Raw genomic sequence first — 23,007 nt, 5'->3', positions numbered from 1 at the left:
GTCAAAGGATACAAAGTTTTAGTCATGCAAGATGAATAAGTTCTAGAGATCTAATACACAGCATGGTGACGAATCTATTCCCTACCTGTGAGATTTGGGATGCTCTCCCTTCTCTGACTCAATAGCATTTTGTTCCTTATAACTGAAATAAAGTGAATATTTTAGGAACCAATAGACAGAATTTCGTCAAAGTGGTTTTCATACCTTTGTTCCCTATCACATCCCCCACAGCCTGCAGCTCCAGGCCCGAAAGAAATGTCCCATAGTCATCTGCTGAGTTCTCATCTCCATTGCTGCTTACCCAAGAAATTTTATCCCTTAGGCACGCCTGGGTGGCTCAGTTGGTTAAGTGTCCAACTCTTGGTTTCTACTGAGGTCATGATCTCAGGGTCGTGATCTCAAGGTGGTGAGACCAATTCTGCAGCAGGCTCCACACTCAGCAGAATCTGCTTGAGACCCTCTCCTGCTCCCCCTGTTCCTCCCCCTGCTTGTGCATGCACACTGTCTCTCTCTCAAATAAATAAATAAATCTTTAAAAAATAGTTTTAGCCCTTGTAGAGAACACCAAGTAACGGTCTAGTAAGGAGAGAATTCTGACCCTAGTATACTTTCCCCAAGGCAGAAATTGTGACCCTGTGGTAAAATCCAATTACAACTTCCTCTTGCTTTATTTGGAAATGAAGGATATTTCCCCCTAACACTTCAGGAAAAAAAAAAGGCAGCAAGCAATATCCCTGAACAAGGGGCCCTGAGTAAAGAATTTGTAGGTGTAATCTGTCCTGCCTCAGTGCAACATAAAAATGGTACAGTGGTGGCCTGCCTCACTTCAGAATAATGGCCATGCATCTATTGGTGTCATCTGTTCCTATGAAGAAGAAAAACCATTGGATGATGTGCTAGTTGCTCAAGCTCTTGGGTGTCCCTTAGAATAAGACCTCTCACCAGTGGCATGCTGAACTTCTTGGCACAAGTAGGAGTTAGAGGCAGGGATAAAAAAGTGGACCTGCCATGAAACTAGATTGGACACAGGCAGCTACATGGGCATCTTAGGCCATGTTTTCTCTGTGTGGAAAGGCGTGCTGGATTGAATACAGGTGGTCTGGCAACTTTGGCCACCTTAATGAATGAATAGACTCAACTACCTAGATAGAGACTCAAAAGCAAAGCAAAGCCAAAATAAAACGAAACCCTCACACCATTAATGAGTTTATGTTGACCGTAGTTTTGGTTATCTGGCCATAAAGTCATCTTTGGGGATTTATTCCATAGGTAGTTTTAAGTCCCTGTAAGTAAGCAGCGATGACATTGGAGATTTATTTTTCATCATGAGAAATATTTGTGGGTTACTTAGTGCAAAATAACAGGATAGAATGATCTATCTCTATTGGGCTCTGCAAAAGTGCAACATATTATCACATGTGCTAACTGAAGAGAGAGACATTTGCCTGAAACTTGCAACAAAAATGCCATTTTTCTAAATTTGATAACAGTTTTTATCTTGGGCTGTGGGGTGGGAGATTAGGATCTTTACTTTCTATGCTCTATATTTCTGTGATGTTTGAATGTTTTGATAAAGACCATGTATCCCTTTTATAATTAATTAATTATGATAAAAATCAATTAACACACATTGTTATGCGTTATAAATGCTAAGTCGACCCTTGTTTAAAGACCAGAAAGGGAATTATCTTTTAAAGTAAAATAAATTTCGATAAACTCAGTGCCTGTCCCTCTAAAGGGACAACAAGGTGACTATGACACGCTTGCCCCAGAGATGCTTTATTCTTACAAATTCCATTTGGTTTCTCATTCTGTGACCTGCTACTTAGTGAGCCATGTGAGTTGGCCTTCCCCCAGGGTTCATTCACCACTACTCCTAAATAATCTCAGTCATTTTGCTGGAGCAAGTGTTATATTCTGGGTATCTCTCACCAAAAGACAGCATAAGAATTAACAAGCTTCAGTGAGATCTGGAAGATTCAGGGTCTCATTTCAGGCAAAGAATCTATGTGTCACACACACAATAATTCTTTTGAAACTTTCTGTCTTATAAGATTTTGACACCATAACAAAAGAACTCAGTAGACTTCCACATGTTTACTTCTTTTTCTCTAAGAACGACTCTTAAGGACATAAGGATTATATCCCTTCTTGCAGCAAAATGAAAGTCTGTTTTTTTGTAAAAGTGAAAGCTGTGTTTTCAGGGTCCCCTCCTTCGTTTCAAATATTTCACATGTTTTACCAGGTAGCTGAAGTCAGTTACACTGTATATTCCAAACAAGGCAGAGCTGTAATTCAGCCTGCATATTTAGGATTAAAACTGACTCCTAAATTCGTACAGTGTTAGGGACTTGAATAGGAATAGCATTCCGTGATGGGAAATGCAGACAATGTGAGGTTCACGTGTGCCCCCAGGGTTAGTTTGCTTTGAAGAAGAGGGGATGTGAACTCGGGGCACTAACAACTGTATTTTAGATGAAGTGCCTGAGTGTCCAGAAATGCCCAGGAGCTTCTCGCTGTGGTTTGCTCCGTAATGCCTCTCTCTAACATGTGTTATTTCATATTTTAGGAGTTCGTGATGATTGTCGTCTTTGGTTTGGAGTTCATCATTCGAATCTGGTCTGCAGGTTGCTGTTGTCGGTATAGAGGATGGCAAGGAAGACTGAGATTTGCGCGAAAGCCCTTCTGTGTTATAGGTGAATATCGAAGTCCTAGATATGGATTTATGGCACTACGTCCTTTTTTCTTGTCTCCTCTATTGGAATATTTAATCAATATTAAAAGATAACATTCCTGGAATATTTACCAGGGTCCAGGCACTTTTGTGTTTTAAAAGTGTTGACTCATTTAATCCTCACCATAATACTATGAGGTAAGTATTTTTTTTTAATCCCCACTTTACAAATGAGGAAACTGAGGCAAAGAGCCGTGAAGTAAGTTTCTGAAAGTCATACGTGTAGAAAGTGGTGGAGCTGGGAGTTTGAGCCAGACGGTCTGGCTCTAGAATATCCACGTGTGTCAAATTAAGTTATACAGAAATGTATGGCCCGCCAGTGTCCTGAATTAGGGAAGCATTGATTTCGGTAAGTATAAAAGCCCCTTTTGGCTCGACAGTATGAGCGATAGTCCTTTTAAGCTCTCGATCAACTGGAGTGTACAGCAGTGTATTAGCCCTGATAAAGCATACCAGTCATCATGCCTCAAGAATGATTACAAGTGGGGCGCCTGAGTGGCTCAGATGGTTAAGCCTTCGGCTCAGGTCATGATCTCAGGGTCCTGGGATCGAGCCCCGCATCGGGCTCCCTGCTTGGCGGGGAGCCTGCTTCTCCCTCTCCCTCTCCTGCTCCCCCTGCTTGTGCTCCCTTGTTCTCTCTGTCAAATAAATAAATAAAATCTTTAAAAAAAAAAAAAAAAAAGAATGATTACAAGTGTGGCTTCCTTTCTGCATGGGTACCTGTAGGCGGCCCCCGAGTGAATACCACTTCCCTGCGGCTCTCTGGCTGCTGCAGCTTCGGAGGGATTCCATCCCCTGGGGACCAGCCTGAAATTATACATTTAATGACGATGCCATACAGCATTCTGGACTTAAGACCTGGCATCTCCCAGTAATATATTTAAAAGTCTACCGTAAAATTGAAAACCGACCCAATTCTATCTCAATTTTCAAATTAATTAATTATTTTTTTAAGGAAATTACGTACCTCATAGCCCTTTACCCCTAAATATTTCAGTGTGGATTTCCTAAGAATAAGGCTGTTCTTTTACATGACCTTCCCTAAGCTGAACATTCATACGGTACTTCACCTAATGCACTGATTGCATTCCAGTTGTATCAGTTGACCTAATACTGTCCTTCGCAGTACCGCTGAGCTGTCCTGTCACTCTAGTGTCCTCCCATCTAGAACCGCTCCTCAGGCTTTCTTTGTCTTGTAGGACATTAACATTTTTGAAGAATATAGCCTATCTTTTAAAAATAGAATGTTCTTCTTTTGGGGGAAAAAAAAAAAACCTAGAGATAAAAGCTGTTGTTGTTGTTGTTGTTGTTGTTTTATAAAAGTTACATTTGGTTTTCTTGCTCATTTTTTTTCCCATTTCTTTGACAGTCATTCAAATCCAAATGTTGAAAGTTCTTGGTGAGGCTTACTTATTTCAACTACTTCTCATCTGAGGAAGTATGTTTTTATTTATGAGCTTGTCTAGACTATCTTCATCAACAGCCGGTTTTCCATTTCATTTGCGGTGTCAGGAATTGCCGATTAGTCTTCTTCGTTTCCTCCTTTCCCCCTGTGCCCTGTGATAATCACAGGGTGGACTTAAGAAGGACTTGGAGAAAGTGCTCATCCCTGGGCACTGTTGAGAAGAATCCTTCATTCCATCCTTGCTGTGTAGGGTGGAGCACTGTCCTGGGGATGGGAGAAAAGGTGGGCTCCCCACACACTCTCTGCCGCTGAGTTAATTTCAGTGTAGGCACATTTCGAAAGTGTCACCGTTCATTCAACCAAACCTTACGGAGATGTGGCTGTGTGTGAAGCCCTGGAGCTACAATGGTGAATCTAGTAAAATTCTGAGTTAAGCCTATCTTGAAGTACTAATGCAGTCTGTTTGTCCAGCTGCCTGTCTTCTGTAAGAATAGGTTTTAGTCCTTTTTGGAAACCACTGTGCTAGGAGGAGAGAAGGTAGTTAACTCCCAGCCTTGCAGGTTCACCCAGCCCCAAGGCATATCAGTGAAGGCATTTGATTTTTCTCTCTGGAGACCGTCTTCTCTTTTTGAATTCTCTGCTCCAGAGACACCCTGAAGGACTTTAACCTCATGTGAAACTATTGCACAAGTACTTTCTGTCCTATAAGGGGCCCAAACAGAACAATTCACAAGGCAGATGGTTGGCCAAGATTCGCTCAGCTTCTATAGGATGAGGTCGGTTCATGGATGACTGCAGGAATGTTCCATTTGAGATTTTAAAACCAATTAAAAATTGGCTTTGTTCCAATTCCAGTGGCAATGCCAACGTATTTCTGGCCTCCGAGCTAAAAAGAAAGTTCTTTCGCAGAAGCCTGCTGCCTTTTGATAGCAGTTTTCAGCTATGGATACCTCCAGCACACCTTAGTCCCTTCATTGTTCTCTTCCTGTCTCAGATCCTTGTGGTCCTGGTAGAATATATGGTTCCAAAAATGATGTTAGGATATCTGTAATCCTCATCCCCTTTGGACCTATCGCGGTCCAGCTGAATTGATGTAATGGTGGAGCATGTTCAGATGGGGCTCTTCACTATGAAGTCAGTAAAATTTAAGCTACACCAAGGAACCAAATGTCATCTGCCTGAAGGCAGCAGGCTGTAGCAGGTGACTGTGGAAACCCATTCTAGGCCTGTTTAATAGGTCCATAAAAATGATTGATGCCAGTGGTACAATGATAGAGTGCAATGTAAAGTGAACCCTGTAATTCCCTTCTTCAACCTAATTGTGGCAAAATGAAAAAAAAGGGAAAGAGCGTGTCTCTCATCTATCTGTGAAGACTGTTCCGAGTTTGCAAATGTAGCTGATCTCTCAAGGCTCCCTGTATTTGTAAGATCTGATTACTCTGCACATGCCAAATACACACCCAAATGTTTTCAGCAATTTTGAGCATTCAGGAAAAGGATACAGAAAAGACAGTGGTAGCCTAGCTGTTCTTCGACGTGGGAAATGCTTTCTGTGGGCACATCCATGTTGTTCTTTCCAGCTGGAAACAGACCAAAGCTACTGCACTGGTCAGGTAGCGAGCCTCATATAGAATTGGAGTCCTCCTTTGTGGACACAAGCTGCTAGAGGCCCCACGGGCTAAGTCCCCAAGACTAGAACTCCCCGCTCCTGAACTACTTACCCTCTCTAGCCCTGCATTCTAGCCAGAACAAGGAGCATTTTAAATTACAAAATCATCATATACTTGTGTTTGGACAGCATATTTTAAACAACTTTAACTTAAGGGGAAAAAATTTATTCAGTTTTTTTTTTTTTTTTAATTAGGTGCTTTCTTTCATTACTATATTGATTTATCTCTGCTTGGTTTTGGGAATTCGCTTTGAAAACTGGTAAAACTTTATCTTGAATTACAGAATTCTTCCTTATTACCTGTGAGTTCAATTTACATCTCTCCTTGAAGGCTCTTTTGAAGTGACATGTCTACAGCCATGGGCAATAATCACTGCATTAGCAATTTGGAGAGTCAAGTATATTTTGGGGTTGACGACCCAAGCTGCCCTTCACTTATCTGGACTGGCTGCTTTATGATTTCTCTACATTCCAACACCACTCACTGAATAACCTCAGCATCGAGAATGTGTGGAATAAACTCCAAGACTGATTTCATAGTCATTCTTTTTCTTAGCTTTCATTAATGACCTCCCTGAAAATTGCAAATAGTACCAAAGGCTGGTACATAGATCACGATAATGAGCCCTATGTGTCAGGAAGCCAACAAATTACTTCTAACAGTGGCTTTTTTGGATTCCCTGGTGACTCTTTCTAAAGATAGATATAACAGAACCATATTTCTCGGTCTTGCAGTGTGTGTCTCAGGGAAGCAGAAAAAATCAGCCTGTTATTAATCTTGGATCTGTATTTGATGCTAAATATAAGTTGATTTCTTCTTCCCATTTTAACGGTTTTCCTTCAGTGTAATCTTTCCATAAGAGGACAAAAGAGGCAAAGCGCAGCATAGATGTTTCCCCCATGAGTTGAGCATATATGCTTTTGACATGAGATAATAGTCACTCAGGAAAATGCCAGTGAGTGTATTTTTTTAATGAGAAAAAAATAACCAACTTCTGCTTTGGCTAAAACCAAATCGAAGCCCTTATTAAAACCAACCACACAGCCAAGGCCACTCTAATATATCTGTAAGTTCATCTTATTAAAAGGCAGTGAAGCCACTAATGTGTTCAGAAATTATATCAGAGATTCCCTGAACTGCCACTGGCTTCTAAAGTGAAGATTTGAAACATCATGTTTCCATTTCTCTGCCTTCCCCATCTTTTGTTCTAAGAGACATGGTCTTTTTTTTTTTTTTTTTAAGATTTTATTTATTTATTTGAGAGAGAGAGAATGAGAGACAGAGAGCATGAGAGAGAAGAGGGTCGGAGGGAGAAGCAGACTCCCCACTGAGCAAGGAGCCTGATGTGGGATTCGATCCCGGGACTCCAGGATCATGACCTGAACCGAAGGCAGTCGCTTAACCAACCGAGCCACCCAGGCGCCCCAAGACATGCTCTTGAATCACATCATTTTCCTTATCTTCCAATCTCTCCTCTCGTTTAGTAGAAATTCTTTTCTCTCAGATGATTTTCTGAGGGTCATTTACTCTTCTGCTACCACTCTTTACTTCTAAGCGTTCAGACTTCTTCAGTGCTTATAGATTCCTTCCATGTGATTGGTTGGACTATCTGAGAATAATTAAAGCCCGTTGGATTAATGGATCACAGAACACTAAAGCCACTTCCGTCCTTCTAGTTAATAGCTGATATTGAGACTTGCTATATGCTAGGTGCTGCTGTAAGCACTCTATAAATATTGCCTTATTTAATCCTACATAGGTATTATAATATCCTATTTCATAAATGATGAAGTAAGACTGGGCTTAAGAAAGTTGTTCAATGGGGGCTCCTGGGTGGCTCAGTCATTAAGTGTCTGCCTTCGGCTCAGGTCATGGTCCCAGGGTCCTGGGATCAAGCCCCACATCGGGCTCCCTGCTCAGCGGGGAGCCTGCTTCTCCCTCTCCCACTCCCCCTGCTTGTGTTCCCTCTCTCGCTGTCTCTCTCTCTGTCAAATAAATAAATAAAATCTTAAAAAAAAAAAAGAAACTTGTTCAATGTTAAGAATATAGTAGGTGAGGGGCGCCTGAGTGGTTCAGTTAAGCATCTGCCTTCAGCTGAGGTCATGATCCCAGGGTCCTGGGATCGAGCTTCCTAGGATTGAGTCCTGCGTCAGGCTCCCTGCTCAACGGGGAGCCTGCTTCTCCCTCTCCTCCTGCTGCTCCCTCTGCTTGTGCTCTCTTGCTCACTCTCTCACTCTCTCAAATAAATAAATAAAATTTTAAGAAAAAAAAGAAATATAGTAGGTTAAAGAACCAAGATTCACCTAACTTTGTGTTCAACCATTCAATAGAATTCTGATGCTAACTACCTGGAATTAGCACACATCCCCACAGGTGAAGGACAGTCCCACAAGACACTCTCCCAACCCCTGACTTCAGAGGCCAGGCTACACTCACTTCTGCTAGGCTGACTACACATCTAGGGGTTCCCATAACCCTGCCCCACCTCAGGTTCAATAATTCACTAGAATGACTCCCAGAATTCAGGAAAGTGTTTTGCTTACTATTATCAATTTATTATAAAAGATACAACTCAAGAACAGCCAAGTGGAAGAGATGCATAAGGGTAAGGTACTTGAGGTAAAGGAAGGGCTAACATGGAGCTTTCATAACCTCTCAGTGCATGCCACCCTCCCAACACCTTGGCATGTTCACCAATCTGGAAGATCTCTGAACCCCATGGTTTAGAGATTTTCATGGAGATTCCATTACATAGACAAAATTAATTAAATCATTGGCTATTAGTCACTGAATTCAGTCTCTAGGCCCTGTTCCCTTCCCCAGTGTCTGGGGGTAGGGCTGAAAGTTCCAACTCTCTAATCATGCCTTGGTCTTTCTGGTAACCAGATATCATCCTGAAGTTGTCTAGGGACTCCCAGGTGCCAGTCATCTCATTAGCATAAAAAGATTACCACTTACCACTTACCACTCCAGGGATTCAAGGGTTTTAGGAAGTATGTGCCAGAAACCCAGGACAATGACCAGGTTACTGTTTCCCATTGTACCATACTACCCAACTGTAAGAAGATTGCCCTTATTGTTTATTCGTATTTTAAAATTAAATTTAATTGAAACTTAACAAACTTACAAAGAATCTGATACTTTCATGTTCATCATTAGTAATCCAAGACCTTTGAATGAGAAGCCAGACTTTACAAAATATTAATTGCAGTATCGGCCTTATATATCAGCCTTATTATGTCAACTAAATCAGGTTATCTATTGCAGCTTTCTAACCTAAAAAGGAAATGGGGCTCTAAAATAGACTCAGTTGCCTTGTATAAGATTGTTTACTTTCTTGAGCAATGTTATCATAAAGTTCTCTGGGTCTTTCCTAGTTGGAGATACCTCCAGAGAAGTGATATTACTCCCAGAAATGCCTTCTACTGTTTGTTAATGTTATAAACTATAGAGAGACTTGTCTAAACAGATAATTGTTGACTTAGTACAAAATTTGAACTTATAAAGTAGCTTTATTAGCTGATATGATATGACCATATAGACAATGCCCTTAGATGGAAATGAATAGCTGAAGATTATTTCCCACACCTTCTATAAATTTCACTAGGGCACTCTGATATATTGTACTAGTATTATTACTATCAAGTGTTATGTAAAAATATTCATTCACAGTATACTTATTATGTGCCAAACATGATCTTTGGTGCAAAGACATAAAGATGAATAAGACAAGGTACCTGCCTGTGAGTATGGTCTCCTGTGTCCTTTGAGAAGGACAAAACTGGTAGGAGGGAGACTAATTATGCTGATACAGAACAAAGGTGATAGAGGTAGAAGTAGTCTTGGTAAGAAGGGTATAGAATATCATGAATGATTATATAAGACAGAGAAGCAAAAGATACCCAAGGTTTTGTGCTTAGTCATCCAACAAACATTTATACAACATCCACCATGTCCAAGCATGCTTCCATATGCTGGGGAGGCTGTGTTGTACCAAGTGGGCAAGGGCCTCCTTGTAGAGCCATATTCCAGTGAATGGAGAAAAATAATATACAAACATATTTTTTAAAAACAAGCCTATGTCAACTAGAGATAATTGCAGTGAAAAAAATAAAACAGAGAGATGAGGGGCTTCTTTAGACTAGGTGGCCCAAGAGAGTCTTTCTAAGGAGTGGACACTCAAGTTGACCTGAATATTAAAAAGGAACCGTTCATGAGATTTAGGCACAGATTTTTACAGGCCAGGGGATAGTAATTGTAAATATTCTTGTGACCCAACAGCTTATATAAGAAGGAGACATAAGGTCATTTTGGCTGGAGTTCCATGAGCAGGGCAGAGTAGTAAGAAATGATGGAGGGACCGTCACACCCTGAGGACCATGTAAGCCATCTGAGGGCATATAATAGTTGCCTGATGCAGGACAGCTTCTTGAGATGGGCCCCTAGCAAGCGCCCAATAGCTTGCTGACAGGCCTAATGGTGAATATTTGGGTTTAAAAAAAAGAAAAAAATTTGGTCAGGCAACGAAAAGTATGGCTATATAAGGCTCAAGGTTTTTTAGTACCTGTTTGAACTTCCTATCATTCCTTCTTAAATTATTACTTATTCAGAAGAATATAAATCTATTCCCTCTGACTTTTCCATGCATCGATACATATCTACCCTTAGAAACATGAAATTTCAAAATTAAAAGAAAATGTGTTATCTTCTGTGAGCACCTGGAATTAGGAGCGTGTCATGGAAAGTCATTTACAGCCCCACTGGTAACCATCACCAATGAGCAGTTCCCAAAGGGCCTGCTTACCAAAGGACTCTGTGGCATACTCTTAGTTATGATGGTTGCGATGCAGATTTATGTCATTAAAGATTATTTATTTCCTTTGAGACATTGTCCGTTTTTGCCTTGAGATGTTATCTGAAGACGTATGATCAATAAGAAGCATTAAACTCTCACTATGGGGTAAATTTTCAAAGTGGTGCTTGGAATTTGCCAGTATGAGTCCCATTAACTTCAGAGGAAGTCCTGCAGTTAAAACCACTGCATATGGCTTTGAAAATGTTCTACAGTACGTCTTCGTGGTGCTGCTGCTTTTTTTTTTTTTTAATAAATACCACAGAGCGACTCAGTGCACAGCTGATTGCAGTATTTAAGAACGTGGATAATGTACTGTGCAGTAGGAGGCTTTTAAATTTAGATTTTAAAGCTTTATTCCTATTAAGAGTCACAACAATATAAATGCATCTTTAATTCTTCAAAGAGTACCTTTCTATAAAGGAATTTGGAGCTCAATTAGAATATAGAACTCATAAAGCAGCACCGTGTTCCTCTGAGACATTGTTTATCTCCCTCCACAGACAGAAAAAACTGAGGCTCCGGGAAGTGGGGGTGCTTTGTGCTCAGCCCTTAAGTTAGCTGTGAAGCTAGGAATAGAACGCCAGCTTCCCCACGGCTCACTGCTCTAAAACACTGCCTCTTGCAAGAGTCAAATTTAATTACACTATAATCCGTTTAATCTACACGTGGAAGGATAATGAAGGAGCAGGAAAAATGAATTCATTAACAGGTTGGTGAGAGACCATGTTATATAGATGAGCAACTTTCTTTTCAGGTCCATATTTTCAGCATATTCTGGTTGGTGTCTGATACCAGGAAAGATGAGCCTCGTTCTACTGGCCACAGTTAACAGAGGACTCCTTGATTTCTCTTACTTTGAAACATAAGTAAGGATTCCACTTGAAAATGCTGCAGAACCATCTTTTTTGTCAGGAATAAAACGTAAGGATTTTTTTTTTTAAATAAAAAGAGAGAAAAATCGTGCGTAATTCCCCTCTACGCTCCTTCTGGGTTAAAAGCAAGAACCACATTGAGTTAAACGCACAACTTACAGCCTCCCTTGAAACAAAAGGGAGTGATGAGTGAGACTTCGCTTCATTTTTTGCTTTTGATAATTTTCCCACTAATTCACTGCGGCTGTGTCCATGCCAGTCCATCCATTGTCTATTTCCTGCGTGCACATTAGAAAAGAGACAATGGTTTAAGAGGTGTATTTAGATAAGAAATCTTCCTTTGAAGCTAAAAATAGCAGGAAATTAGGAGTTGGAGTACCTGGTGTTTCATGAATAGGAATAAAATTTCATGGTTTAATTTGTAAATCGTGCTTATGGACTATCTCACATAACTCATAATAATCTTACTGACATTGGAAGAAATTATGATCCCCACTTTATATATCAAAAAACTGAAACTTAGAATAAGGGCCTTATCAAGGGTCTCACAGCATATAAGCAAGAGAATCAAAAAAGAGGAAGGAAGGAAGGAAGATTTGCTCACATCAAGTTCAGACTTCTTTCTATGACACCACATTATCTCCCTGCACAACCCCCATGTGGCATAGGAACAAATAAATAAACCATATGGTGAGGTCTGATTCCTACCCCCAAATCTCCCCACACCCCACAGGAGACATTAACTAATATGAAGTCTAAAAGAAAAGAGATGTTCGTATCATAAAAGGTGCAGTTCCTTCTCTCAATGGTCATCTTCCTAAGATCTGGCCTTTTTTTCAACTTTTTATTTTGAAATAGCTTTAGACTTAGAAATTGCAAAAATAACACAGAGTTCTCATGTACCCATGTACCCTTCACCCAGCTTCCCCCAATGATAACATCTTACATAATATAGTGCAGTTATCAAAACCAGGAAGTTGATAGTGATATATATTATTAACTAAACTGCAGGCCTTATTCTTATTTACCAATTTTTGTGTTCATTCAATTTTTTATATATACTGAAATGAAACTTTATCACATGTATAAATTAATTTAACCACCTCCACATTCAAGATACAGACTTTCCTATCCTCCTGTAGAAATTTGGGGTGTTATTCCTTGAAAGTCATTCCTTCCCCCAATCCTAAGCACTAATCTGTTCTCCATCACTATAACTTTGTCATTTTTAGGATGTTATCTAAATGGAATCATACAATCAGTCCTTTGAAATTGGCTTTTTTTTTTTTTTTTTTTTTTTTTTGTGCTCAGCATAGTGCTCTTGAGATCTATCCAAATCACTGTGTGTATCCATAGTTCATTTCTTTTTCTTGTTGACTGGTATTCCATGATATGGAAGTACCACAGTTCGTCCATTTACCTGTTAAAGGTCATTTGGATTGTTTGTAGATTTTGGCTATTATAAATAAAGCTGCTATGAATGTTCATGTAGAAGTTTTTGTATGAACATAAATTTTTATTTCTCTAGGGTAAACACTCAGGAGTAGGATTACAGGGTTATATGGTAAGTGTATGTTTAACTTTATCAGAAACTTCCAAATTGTTTTCCAGAGGATGACCATTCCTTTTAAAATATAGAAATGCCTAGATTATTTCATGACAGTAAATTACATCTATGCTGACTTAAATGGCATTTTTTATTTTCATAGAAAATATGTTTCTGCTTTCTCTATTTTTCTACGAAAATTATTTTAATAAGCAGAAGTTTCTGAAATTCATATTTAACCACATGTCAAGAAACAAATGAAAATATAGTGCATTGAGGAGTTCTTTATGCTCTAACAAATGAATGTAAATTTGATGTTTATGTAGAGGAAGTGTTGAGAGAGCAATTAATATAAAAAGCCAATACTGTACAAATTCCTGAAACACCATTATTTAAAGCTAACTTTACTTTGTAGAAAGTCCTTATCCAAGTAAACTTTACTGAGACCAATACTAGTTATCCCTTGCCTGCTAAAGGATGCATATAATCACATTGAACCTCAAAGGATGATTCCCGCAGAATAAAATGTTTAAAATTGCCACCAAGGCCCAAAAGTGCTTTGTAGCAAGTTGGACCCCATATTCATGGTCCTAATGTGATCTAAAAAAGAGGTCATTTGTCCTTCCTAATCCCAAACCTTTCAAAAATCCCCCTGTTCTTATCTCTAAGACCCTACTTTTCTTCCAAAACTCTGCTTAATGTCTCCCAGTGGATCTTCCATCATAACTAAGAGAAAAGTCAAAAGCTAGTAACAACCCCATGTGGCCAGATTCATGAATTTCAACTTCATCCTCACTCTGGTCATAAGCAATGTTGGAACAACTAATTACTCATTGGGAAGATCAGGTTGGATCTATATTTACCTCATCATATCCCAAGATAAACTACAAATAAATCAATGATTTAAATTAGGTAAGACCCAAAAAATACTGGATGCAGAAATGGGTAAATTCTCTTCTAACCTTGGAACCAAGAAGGCTTTCTAACTATAACTAAAAATAAAGAAGCCATAGAAGAAAATGTTGATAAATTTAGGCTACATAGTAATTACAAATTGATAAAATTGGGCTATATAAGATCAAAGAACACTGCATAATAAAATAAAAGAAAACAAACAACAAACAGAATCAAAAGACAAATGTGGGAAAATATTTACAACTTCTATCAGAGATAGTTAATCATCCTAAACTATAAAGATACTACTGAAATCCAGAAGAAAAGCCCAACAAACCAGTGGAAAATAAAAGATAGGAAATGAACATGAACAGACAGTTCACAGAAACATACTCAATCTTACTCATAAAAAAGAAATACAAATGGGGACGCCTGGCTGGCTCAGTTGGTTAAGCATCTGCCTTCAGCTCAGGTCATGATCCCAGGGTCCTGGGATCGAGTCCCGCATCGGGCTCCTTGCTTAGCAGGGAGCCTGCTTCTCCCTCTCCCCCTGCCTGCCGCTCCCCCTGCTTGTGCTCTGTCACTCTGTCTCTCGTCTCTCTATCTCTCTCTGACAAATAAATAAAATATTAAATAAAAAAAAGAAATACAAATGATAACATTTTCTCACCTATCAGGTGAGGAAAAATCCAAAATCTGGCCACAATCTTTTTTAGTTAGACTATAAGTAAACAGGCACTGATACTCCATAGGAATGCAAAGTGGTATCACTGTTATGAAAAAGTGTCAATATCTACTAAAATTACATAGCATTTACTCTTTGACCCAGGAATTCTACTTCCTAATAGTTCCATCAGTGTGTAGTATTCAGTATAGCTGAATAAACTAAGAATGCAATAAAGATCTTTCTGTGTAGCTATAGAAGGTTCCAAAATATAGTAGGTAAAAGAAAAAAATATTGTAATATAGCATATAGAGTGTGTTTACTTTTTGTGTAAAAAAACTAAGAGTATAAAAAAAAAAAACTAAGAGTATATATTCATATTGCTTTTATTTGTATAAAGCAACATTGGAAGAATGGGTAGGGACAAAGTGAATGGGGACAGTTGAGAGGAACTAGATTTCTCATCATTAACTTCTTTTTTGTTTTATAAGTTTTTATTTAAATTCCAGTTAGTTAACATACAGTGTAATATTATTTTCAGGTGTATAATATAGTCATTTCACACATCCACAAAACACCCAGTGTTCATCACAACAAGAGCATCCTTAATCCCCATCAGCTATGTCCTCCATACCCCCACCAACCTCCCCTCTGGTAACCATCCGTTTGTTCTCTATAGATAAGACTCTGTTTCTCGGCTTTCCTCTCTTTTTACTTCTTTATATCATTTTGATACTTAAACCATATAAATATATTAACTATTCAAAACTTAAAAAGTACTGTTGCTTGCACATAGTAAGCACAGTGTAAATGTTTATTATTATTATCATTGCATATCAATATTTGGGTCAATTTGTTCATATAATGTACAGTAGTGCAAAATCTCACTCACTCAAGGCATTTTTATCATTGCAAAGAAGGACAATGCCAAAGATAACCTACCATAGGATTTTCACATGAATGTCCACAATCCTAAGCTGAAATAACATTTAGCATTCTAACTATTTCAATTTCTATTTCAATAGCATTTCTAACTCTCTTAACAAAGCCCTGTTCTAAAAGGTGATCTACGATTTGCCTTAACTTGCTTTCCATATATTTCTTTCATTTTAAACTTGGAATTTCAGTTGTATCTTCTCAAAGATTGCCCAGGAAGATTAAGTGAGGTAATACATGCAAAGTGCTTAGCTTAGGGCCTGGCATGTAATACACACTCAACTGTTAGTGATAGTAAACTGAATTATAATAGTAATGGAGTCAGTGTATTCTCATCAATCCTAGAATTGATAAATATAATCAGAAAAAAATTATCAATTCAGTAAGACCTTTTTGTATATTTTTGTTGATTGTTTTTTTCTCAAATTATCTTCCTCAATAGTAAATTTTTAGAATTTGAGAGTCTACATATCTTTTTTTTTTTTAAGATTTTATTTATTTATTTGACAGAGAGAGTGAGAGAGCACAAGCAGGGGGAGCAGGAGAAGGAGAGGGAGAAGCAGGCTCCCCACTGAGCAGGGAGCCCAATGCAGGGCTCAATCCCAGGACCCTGGCATCATGACCCAAGCCGAAGGCAGATGCTTAACCATCTGAGCCACCCAGGTGCCCTGAGAGTCTATGTATCTTAAACAAGAATAAATTTTATTTTAAAAGAGGAAGAGAAGGAACACCAGGAACTTTTTGAGTCTAGGGCTCTTTAGGTCTGATCATTGCAAAAAATGGTTGTGTTACGGTACCGCAAGGATGTTGGGGTCACAAGAGGGGGTTTTGTAGCTTTGTTTTTGACTGGTTATCAATTGTGGCTTAACCTATGTTTCCCCCCAGGAGGACTTTCCTGGCCCCTTAACTAGGTTAACTGACTCTGCACTCTGCTCCTTATATTTCTCTTGTCATAGCATCCATCACCAGAGATTGCAGCCACGCCATTCAACGTCTTCTATGTCAACTGTCTTTTTACCTCTGTGTGGGCTAAAGGTATCTGCCTTGACCACCTCCACCCATGCCCCATCCATACCCTTTACTACTATATACCCAGGTCCTAGCAGTTTCTGGCCACAATAAATGTGTATTGAATGAGTAAAAAATTCAAAACATTGCCAGCTAGTAGGCATTCATATGCAGAACCTCAAACCCCATCGGACCCTCTGCACACACAATGTGAAAACAATATGAGGAAATAAAGAAAAAATGGGTGGCATTTATCGAAATAATGAAAGCTAGAAAATAGCACCTTTGCCTCGGTTATCAGGAGGTTTCAGAAGAATAATTTTTGCCTGCAATTTTTTTGTCTAATTGCTTCAGTTGCCTACTTTAATTTGGTCATGTGAATGTGCTGACATTTTTTAATAAAGTGCGTATTTTGCCGGCTTGTAATTGTAGGCTCCTTTACAGAAGACTCTTCTATTCCCATGCTGCCTTTTTTCTCAATATTTTTACTCCTGCCTTTTGCAAAACATTTTAAATATTTGATTTTAGCCCCTACCACAGACTCCAAATCTGTGTCTGGAATTTGGAGATCAAAGTGCTGTAGCTAATCCCCAGGACATTTGCCATCGTGTGACTTAAGAATCCATCTCTTATCAAGTTTCTGTGGTTTTCTGGAGTATTTACCAGTCATAATGTTAAAATGTGCACATCTGAAACTATTTTTGACTTACATTTTCATGATGCTTCTCCGTAGTTAGTTTGTGGAAAAATATCCTGCTCCTGAATGGTATCGAACCCGGTCAAATCCTCTCCAGCCTCTTTATAAAGGATTCCTAGGTTATATCATCACATGTTTTCAATAAACCCTGTTTTTTGTTCTCCTTTAAACAGAGCATGTCTTATTCACAAAGCTCATGACGGTAGGGAAGGAATTGATAATGAAAAGAAGGTGAGTCCAAGGTAGGATTTTTCCTCACAGTGTTAGGATTTGTTAGGAGGCAATATGTTCTGCAGTCTGAGCCAGGGCTTCCAAAGGTGGTCGCCCGGAATTCTAACGCTGTCTCTGGAAGTAACATTGTATTATCTTATATGAGCCTCTCTGGGAAGCTGTTTCTTTCCTTTTAAGCACAGATAAGAACTGCAATATACTTTGTAAGGTTCATAACCAGTAACACAAAAAAGCAAATGTGGCATTTTGAAGTTCTTAAAACTGCTCTTTATCCGGTGCCAATGAGGGCAAATTTGGCAAGGATTTTATAATTAAAGATGGAACTTCAATGTGCAATTAAACAAGATCTATTCGGTTAATAATCCCCCTACAAATACAGATAGATGGATATAATAGATCTGTACATGGCACCACATAGGATTTTCAAAATTATAATGAGTAGCAGGTGCCTACTTGTGGCATGTAGTTACTCAAATTCACTCCTTTAAAGCACTATCTTTTCATTCTTCACAGAAGGAAAAGTCCATTTTCACACCCCAGTGTTTATCCCTAAGGATTACCCAGAAGCCTAAACTTTATCCATTTCTTATTTCTAAAAATAAGAGATTGTGCACTGAAAAAGATTAAGAGAGCCAGGTGTACCAGGTAATTCTCAATTTCCCCAGATAATGCTTAGAATGAATTGCCATCCATAGGTGTCCTTTGCTTAGTGACATTTTAAATGAAATGGCATCTCCATCTGCAAAATCCAAATAGCACAGTCTATTCAAAGAACTTCCTGAAGATATTCTTTCAAAAACTTTTAGTAGTAGGTGATGATTAATCAAACCTGCATGTCATCTGGAATAGGTATCAAGTTTCTCAAGAAAAGATTACAAATCCCAATACTAACCATAACTGGCTGCCAAGATTCAGAGAGCCCGTATCATTCAACTGCTTAGAGTAAGTGCAAAAAGGGAGTATAGAAGGTTAGGAATTTTGTTTTCACTCTGTCAATTTAAACCTGCAATGGTATTGTTTGGCTGATGTAATAAACATTCAGGTTATGACACTGAACGAACTACTACCCTCAGCCTCCCTTTCATCATAGGCTGTTAGGGGGTTTCCAGTATCAGTTTCAACTTTGATCATTCACTGCTGGGGATCCAAATCTTTTTTTAGACTTGTAGTCAAATACTGGTATGAGGCTCTGTTGAGTTGAAACTGACTGCAGATTTGGCATTTGGTATGCATGAAAATAGGTACTAGGAGAACATTTTAAACATTTGAGGATATCAACTCAGGAAACTGCTTCTAAAATCCTTTCTTGTACTTTCTGTATCGAGGAACATAATATAAAGCCATCATGTCATTGCCCTAAAACATGTTCTGAATATTCAGAAATACACGTGACTCTTCATCTTTTCATTTATTGAGAACTGATGGGATTACACCTAGGTAATTTGCTCAAGATACTATGGTGTGCCTTAAATAAGATGTGTTTTCCTCCTACTCATTACAGTGGTTCTCAGAGGACAAATATTTCTTCCCTGTTTTATAAATACAGAAACACAGCTTCCTTACATCCTCCAATCTGTACCCCATATCTGAAATTAAATATTTGTAGTCATGCTCTGAAGCAGTAGTTTCAGTATATTACTAATATTAGAGATTAGTCCTATGGCATAAAACCATGTGCATGTGCACACACACACACACACACACACACACATCTACTTCCTGACTCTGCAGCCTTGACCTCTCCCTGAACTCCAGCCTCACCCACTGTCTACCAGATGTCTAGAGGGCATCTCAAAATTAACAAGGCCAAAACTGAACTATCCATTTTACCCCTCAAATGACCCTCCTTTCTGTTTTCCCACCCACCCGCAGTATTTCCTCATCTCAGCAAATGGCACTTCATTCACCCAGTTGCTCAGGCCAAAAACCCAAAAGTCACCCTCAGCCTCCCTTCTTTGTGTCACACCCCACTATCAATCCTTCAGCAAGTCTTGACATCCCTGTCCTAACAACATATCCCAAATCCAACTCCTTCTCAGCTCTTCCTTATTTAACCTTGCTCTTCTAAAACTGCCCTCCTCTTGTCCAGACCATCATATGGCTTATTAACTGGCCTCTTGCTTCCAGCCCCATTTTGTTCTGTTTCCCAAAGGCAGCCGAAACCATCTTGTAGAATACAAACGCGATCCTGCCCTCTTCTGCCCCAAACCCATCACAACTTTAAGGATGTCAAAAGCTCTTGCCAAAGCCACCATGATCTGGCCAGGGCCCACTCCCTTCCTCACTCCATTCAGACTAGGTTGACCTTTTTCCCTCCCCTTGAATGCACAGACCATGCTTCTGCATCAAGGTCTTTATTTTCTCCCCGGAATACTTCCTCCTAGATAAGGTCATTATCAGCCCTTCACTTCTTTAGATCAGGGCTCGAATGTCATCTCCTCAGAGAAGTCTTCCCTAGCCATCCCATCTGAGATAGCACTCCCTCTCCTCTATGACTCCACCCCCTGCTCTGCTTTTTTATTTCTCAAGACACTTTGTTACTACCTGGCTTTGTATTCTGTACTTATTTACTTGCCCAATGTCAGTCTACCCCAATAGAACATAAGCTCCTTGAGGGCAGAATAGTCTTCTGTTTTATTCACTGCGCTATCTCCAGAGCATGGCTTATTAGCAGTCATGCAATAAAAATTATTTGTTGAATAAACTAGTGCATGGATGAAATAATTGCCTTAACAGTTACTATGAGAAAAATCATTTCCAAAATAGTCCTACTGCTGCATCATCATCCAACCATTTAATGTCCCAACAAAGAATGTACCACTTAGAATTATAGGAACTTGGAGTTACAAAGTTCCCTTGCCACTTTCCACTTCAGTGCATCTCATTTTGAAGATATGGAAACCAGCCCCAAGAGATAAGTGGTGACAAAACTGGTTAATGGCAGGACTGATGGTTGAACTAGGGATAGTTCAGTGTTCTTTATGCTTTCACACTTTGTTCCACACGTCTCTGTTCCTTTTGAGAGCTTAGAATGTTGTATACATAGTCAAATATAATGGAACCACATATTTTAATTCCTCCTTGTCTTGCTGCTGTATTGGCAATAAAGCATCTGGCATATGATATACATAAGGCACTAAGAAATTACAAATTCATGCAGAAATGGTCCCACATCGACAGGACAGGCTGACCGTTCTGTTATATTCTGCTATCTGGTTGGGACAAGCTACAATATACAAAGTTGTTCATTATAAGATTTGTGCTAAATTTATCTGAATGCCAGCTCTTTGCAAGTCGTTATATTCCCTATTCTTTCTTTTTTTTTAAGATTTTATTTATTTATTTGACAGAGAGAGAGACAGCGAGAGAGGGAACACAAGCAGGGGGAGTGGGAGAGGGAGAAGCAGGCTTCCTATGGAGCAGGGAGCCCAATGTGGGGCTCCATCCCAGGACCCTGGGATCATGACCTGAGCTGAAGGCAGACACTTAACGACTGAGCCACCCAGGCACCCCTATATTCCCTATTCTTAATAACACTTTACTTCTTGGAGTTTCACATGTAGGCCTTGGTTGACTGCCTACATTGCTGTTTACTGGTTTCTTACTAGAGAAAAGTTATCAAAAGAGTAACATAGAATAAAATATAAGCAGTTTGTAATAAGACATACATGGATTTGATTTTTGGCTCCATTTACTAGCTAAATGATCTTGGATAAGATTCTTTAACTTTCTTAGTAACAATTTATGATCTATTAAAGTATGTATGCCTGTATACTTTTTTTTTAGTTTTTTAAAAGATTTTATTTATTTATTTGAGAGAAAGAGAGAGAAAGCACGAGCAAGGGGAGTGACAGGGGGAGAAGCAGGCTCCCCGCTGAGCAGGAAGCCCGATGCGGGCCTCGATCCCAGGAATCTGGGATCATGACCTGAGCTGAAGGCAGACGCTTAACCGACTGAGCATCCCAGATGCCCTAAAATACTTTTCTTTTAAAGTAAGGAGCTAACGTGATGTCAGGCACATTAAGGCAGACTAAGAGTTTTATGTGTATTATCTCATTTAATCCTCATAACAGACATGTGAGGAAAACAGTTCTAGCCCTTATTTACAAGTGAAGACTCCAAGATTCAGCAAGATTAATAGGCTCAAGGTTACACAGCTAGGAAAGGACAGAAGTAGGAATACCTGGGCTCTCTCACATAAAGTTCACACTTACAACCTCTGTGCCTCCTTGGAGGGCCGTTATAGAGAAGGGTTGAAATAGAGTCTGTGTACTACGCACTGCACATAGCCCCATGAGTCAGGAAATGTTGCCCTTTTCCCTCTCTTTCCTGCCACTGATAAGTTACCTGGTCAATGTGCTAAACTTCCTAGGCCATAGCTTCTTCTTTTAAATAAATAGTTCTCCTTTTTCTCATTACAAAAACAATGCATGCTTATTATAGATTATTTGGGAAAAAGAGATATGTATAAAGAAACTAAATTTTACACATTATCCTACCACCCAAAGATAATCCCTATTAACGTGCAGGTATAGGTACTTACGGTATTTATTTTTATATATACTGTAAGAGCACAAAATCCTTTGAAGGCAAAATTGGAATCATCTATGTATCCTGCTTCTTTTCAGAATGATATATTGGAGGGGACATTTTCTTATCCAATAAATATTCTTCTAAAACATGATGTCTTGTGGTTATATAGTTATCCATGGTAATACTACTAATAATAATAATAAATTAGGTAAAATTTATTATGTGTTAGCACTGTACTAAGATCTTTCAAATGCATCGACTTCTTTAGTTCTCACAACAACTCTGTGAAATAGGTAATTTTATGATTCTCATTTTGCAGATAAAGAAATGGAGGCAGAGAGTTCAGGAACTTCACCTGGGTAACCCAGCTGATAAGAGGCAGAGCCAGGACTGGAGCTCAGGCAGATGAGCGGCATAGGGCTTGCTCTGAATAGATAGACCAATATCATTTTTGATAAATCCATTTTTATTAGAAATCTGGATTATATCTAATTTTTACATTATTAATAATAGTATAAGAAGCATTCTTGTGCAAACCTGTGTTGGCAACCACAATTTTTTCATTAGATTACATTCCTAGAAGTAAAATTACTGAAAATAACAGGTTTTGAGTAGTTAATACTTCAGGCAAATAATGCCAAAATTCTCCCCCCAAAGAGTTTGAGAAAAAGAGAGAGAAAGCACGAGCAAGGGGAGTGACAGGGGGAGAAGCAGGCTCCCCGCTGAGCAGGAAGCCCGATGCGGGCCTCGATCCCAGGAATCTGGGATCATGACCTGAGCTGAAGGCAGACGCTTAACCGACTGAGCATCCCAGACGCCCTAAAATACTTTTCTTTTAAAGTAAGGAGCTAACGTGATGTCAGGCACATTAAGGCAGACTAAGAGTTTTATGTATCTTATCTCATTTAATCCTCATAACAGACATGTGAGGAAAACGGTTCTAGCCCTTATTTACAAGTGAA

The 23,007-nt window shown here is 39.1% G+C and overlaps 1 protein-coding gene across 3 annotated transcripts in view; it reads left to right on the top strand.

Annotated features, from left to right (window-relative positions):
- The window catches only part of KCNQ5 (potassium voltage-gated channel subfamily Q member 5), a 499,302-nt gene that overhangs the window by 367,899 nt on the left and 108,396 nt on the right, over positions 1 to 23,007 (top strand). For all 3 annotated transcript variants that reach the window (XM_032409462.1, XM_032409464.1, XM_032409463.1), the window contains exon 3: positions 2,570 to 2,696. In XM_032409462.1, coding sequence (XP_032265353.1) covers positions 2,570 to 2,696 — 127 coding nt within the window. The remainder of the gene's footprint in view (positions 1 to 2,569; positions 2,697 to 23,007) is intronic.

Source organism: Phoca vitulina, unplaced genomic scaffold (genome assembly GCF_004348235.1).
Source record: "Phoca vitulina isolate PV1807 unplaced genomic scaffold, GSC_HSeal_1.0 scaffold11, whole genome shotgun sequence".
Classification (NCBI taxonomy): Eukaryota; Metazoa; Chordata; class Mammalia; order Carnivora; family Phocidae; genus Phoca; species Phoca vitulina.
Note: the sequence above shows the minus strand (reverse complement) of the source record. Positions and strands in the feature narration are given on the sequence as shown.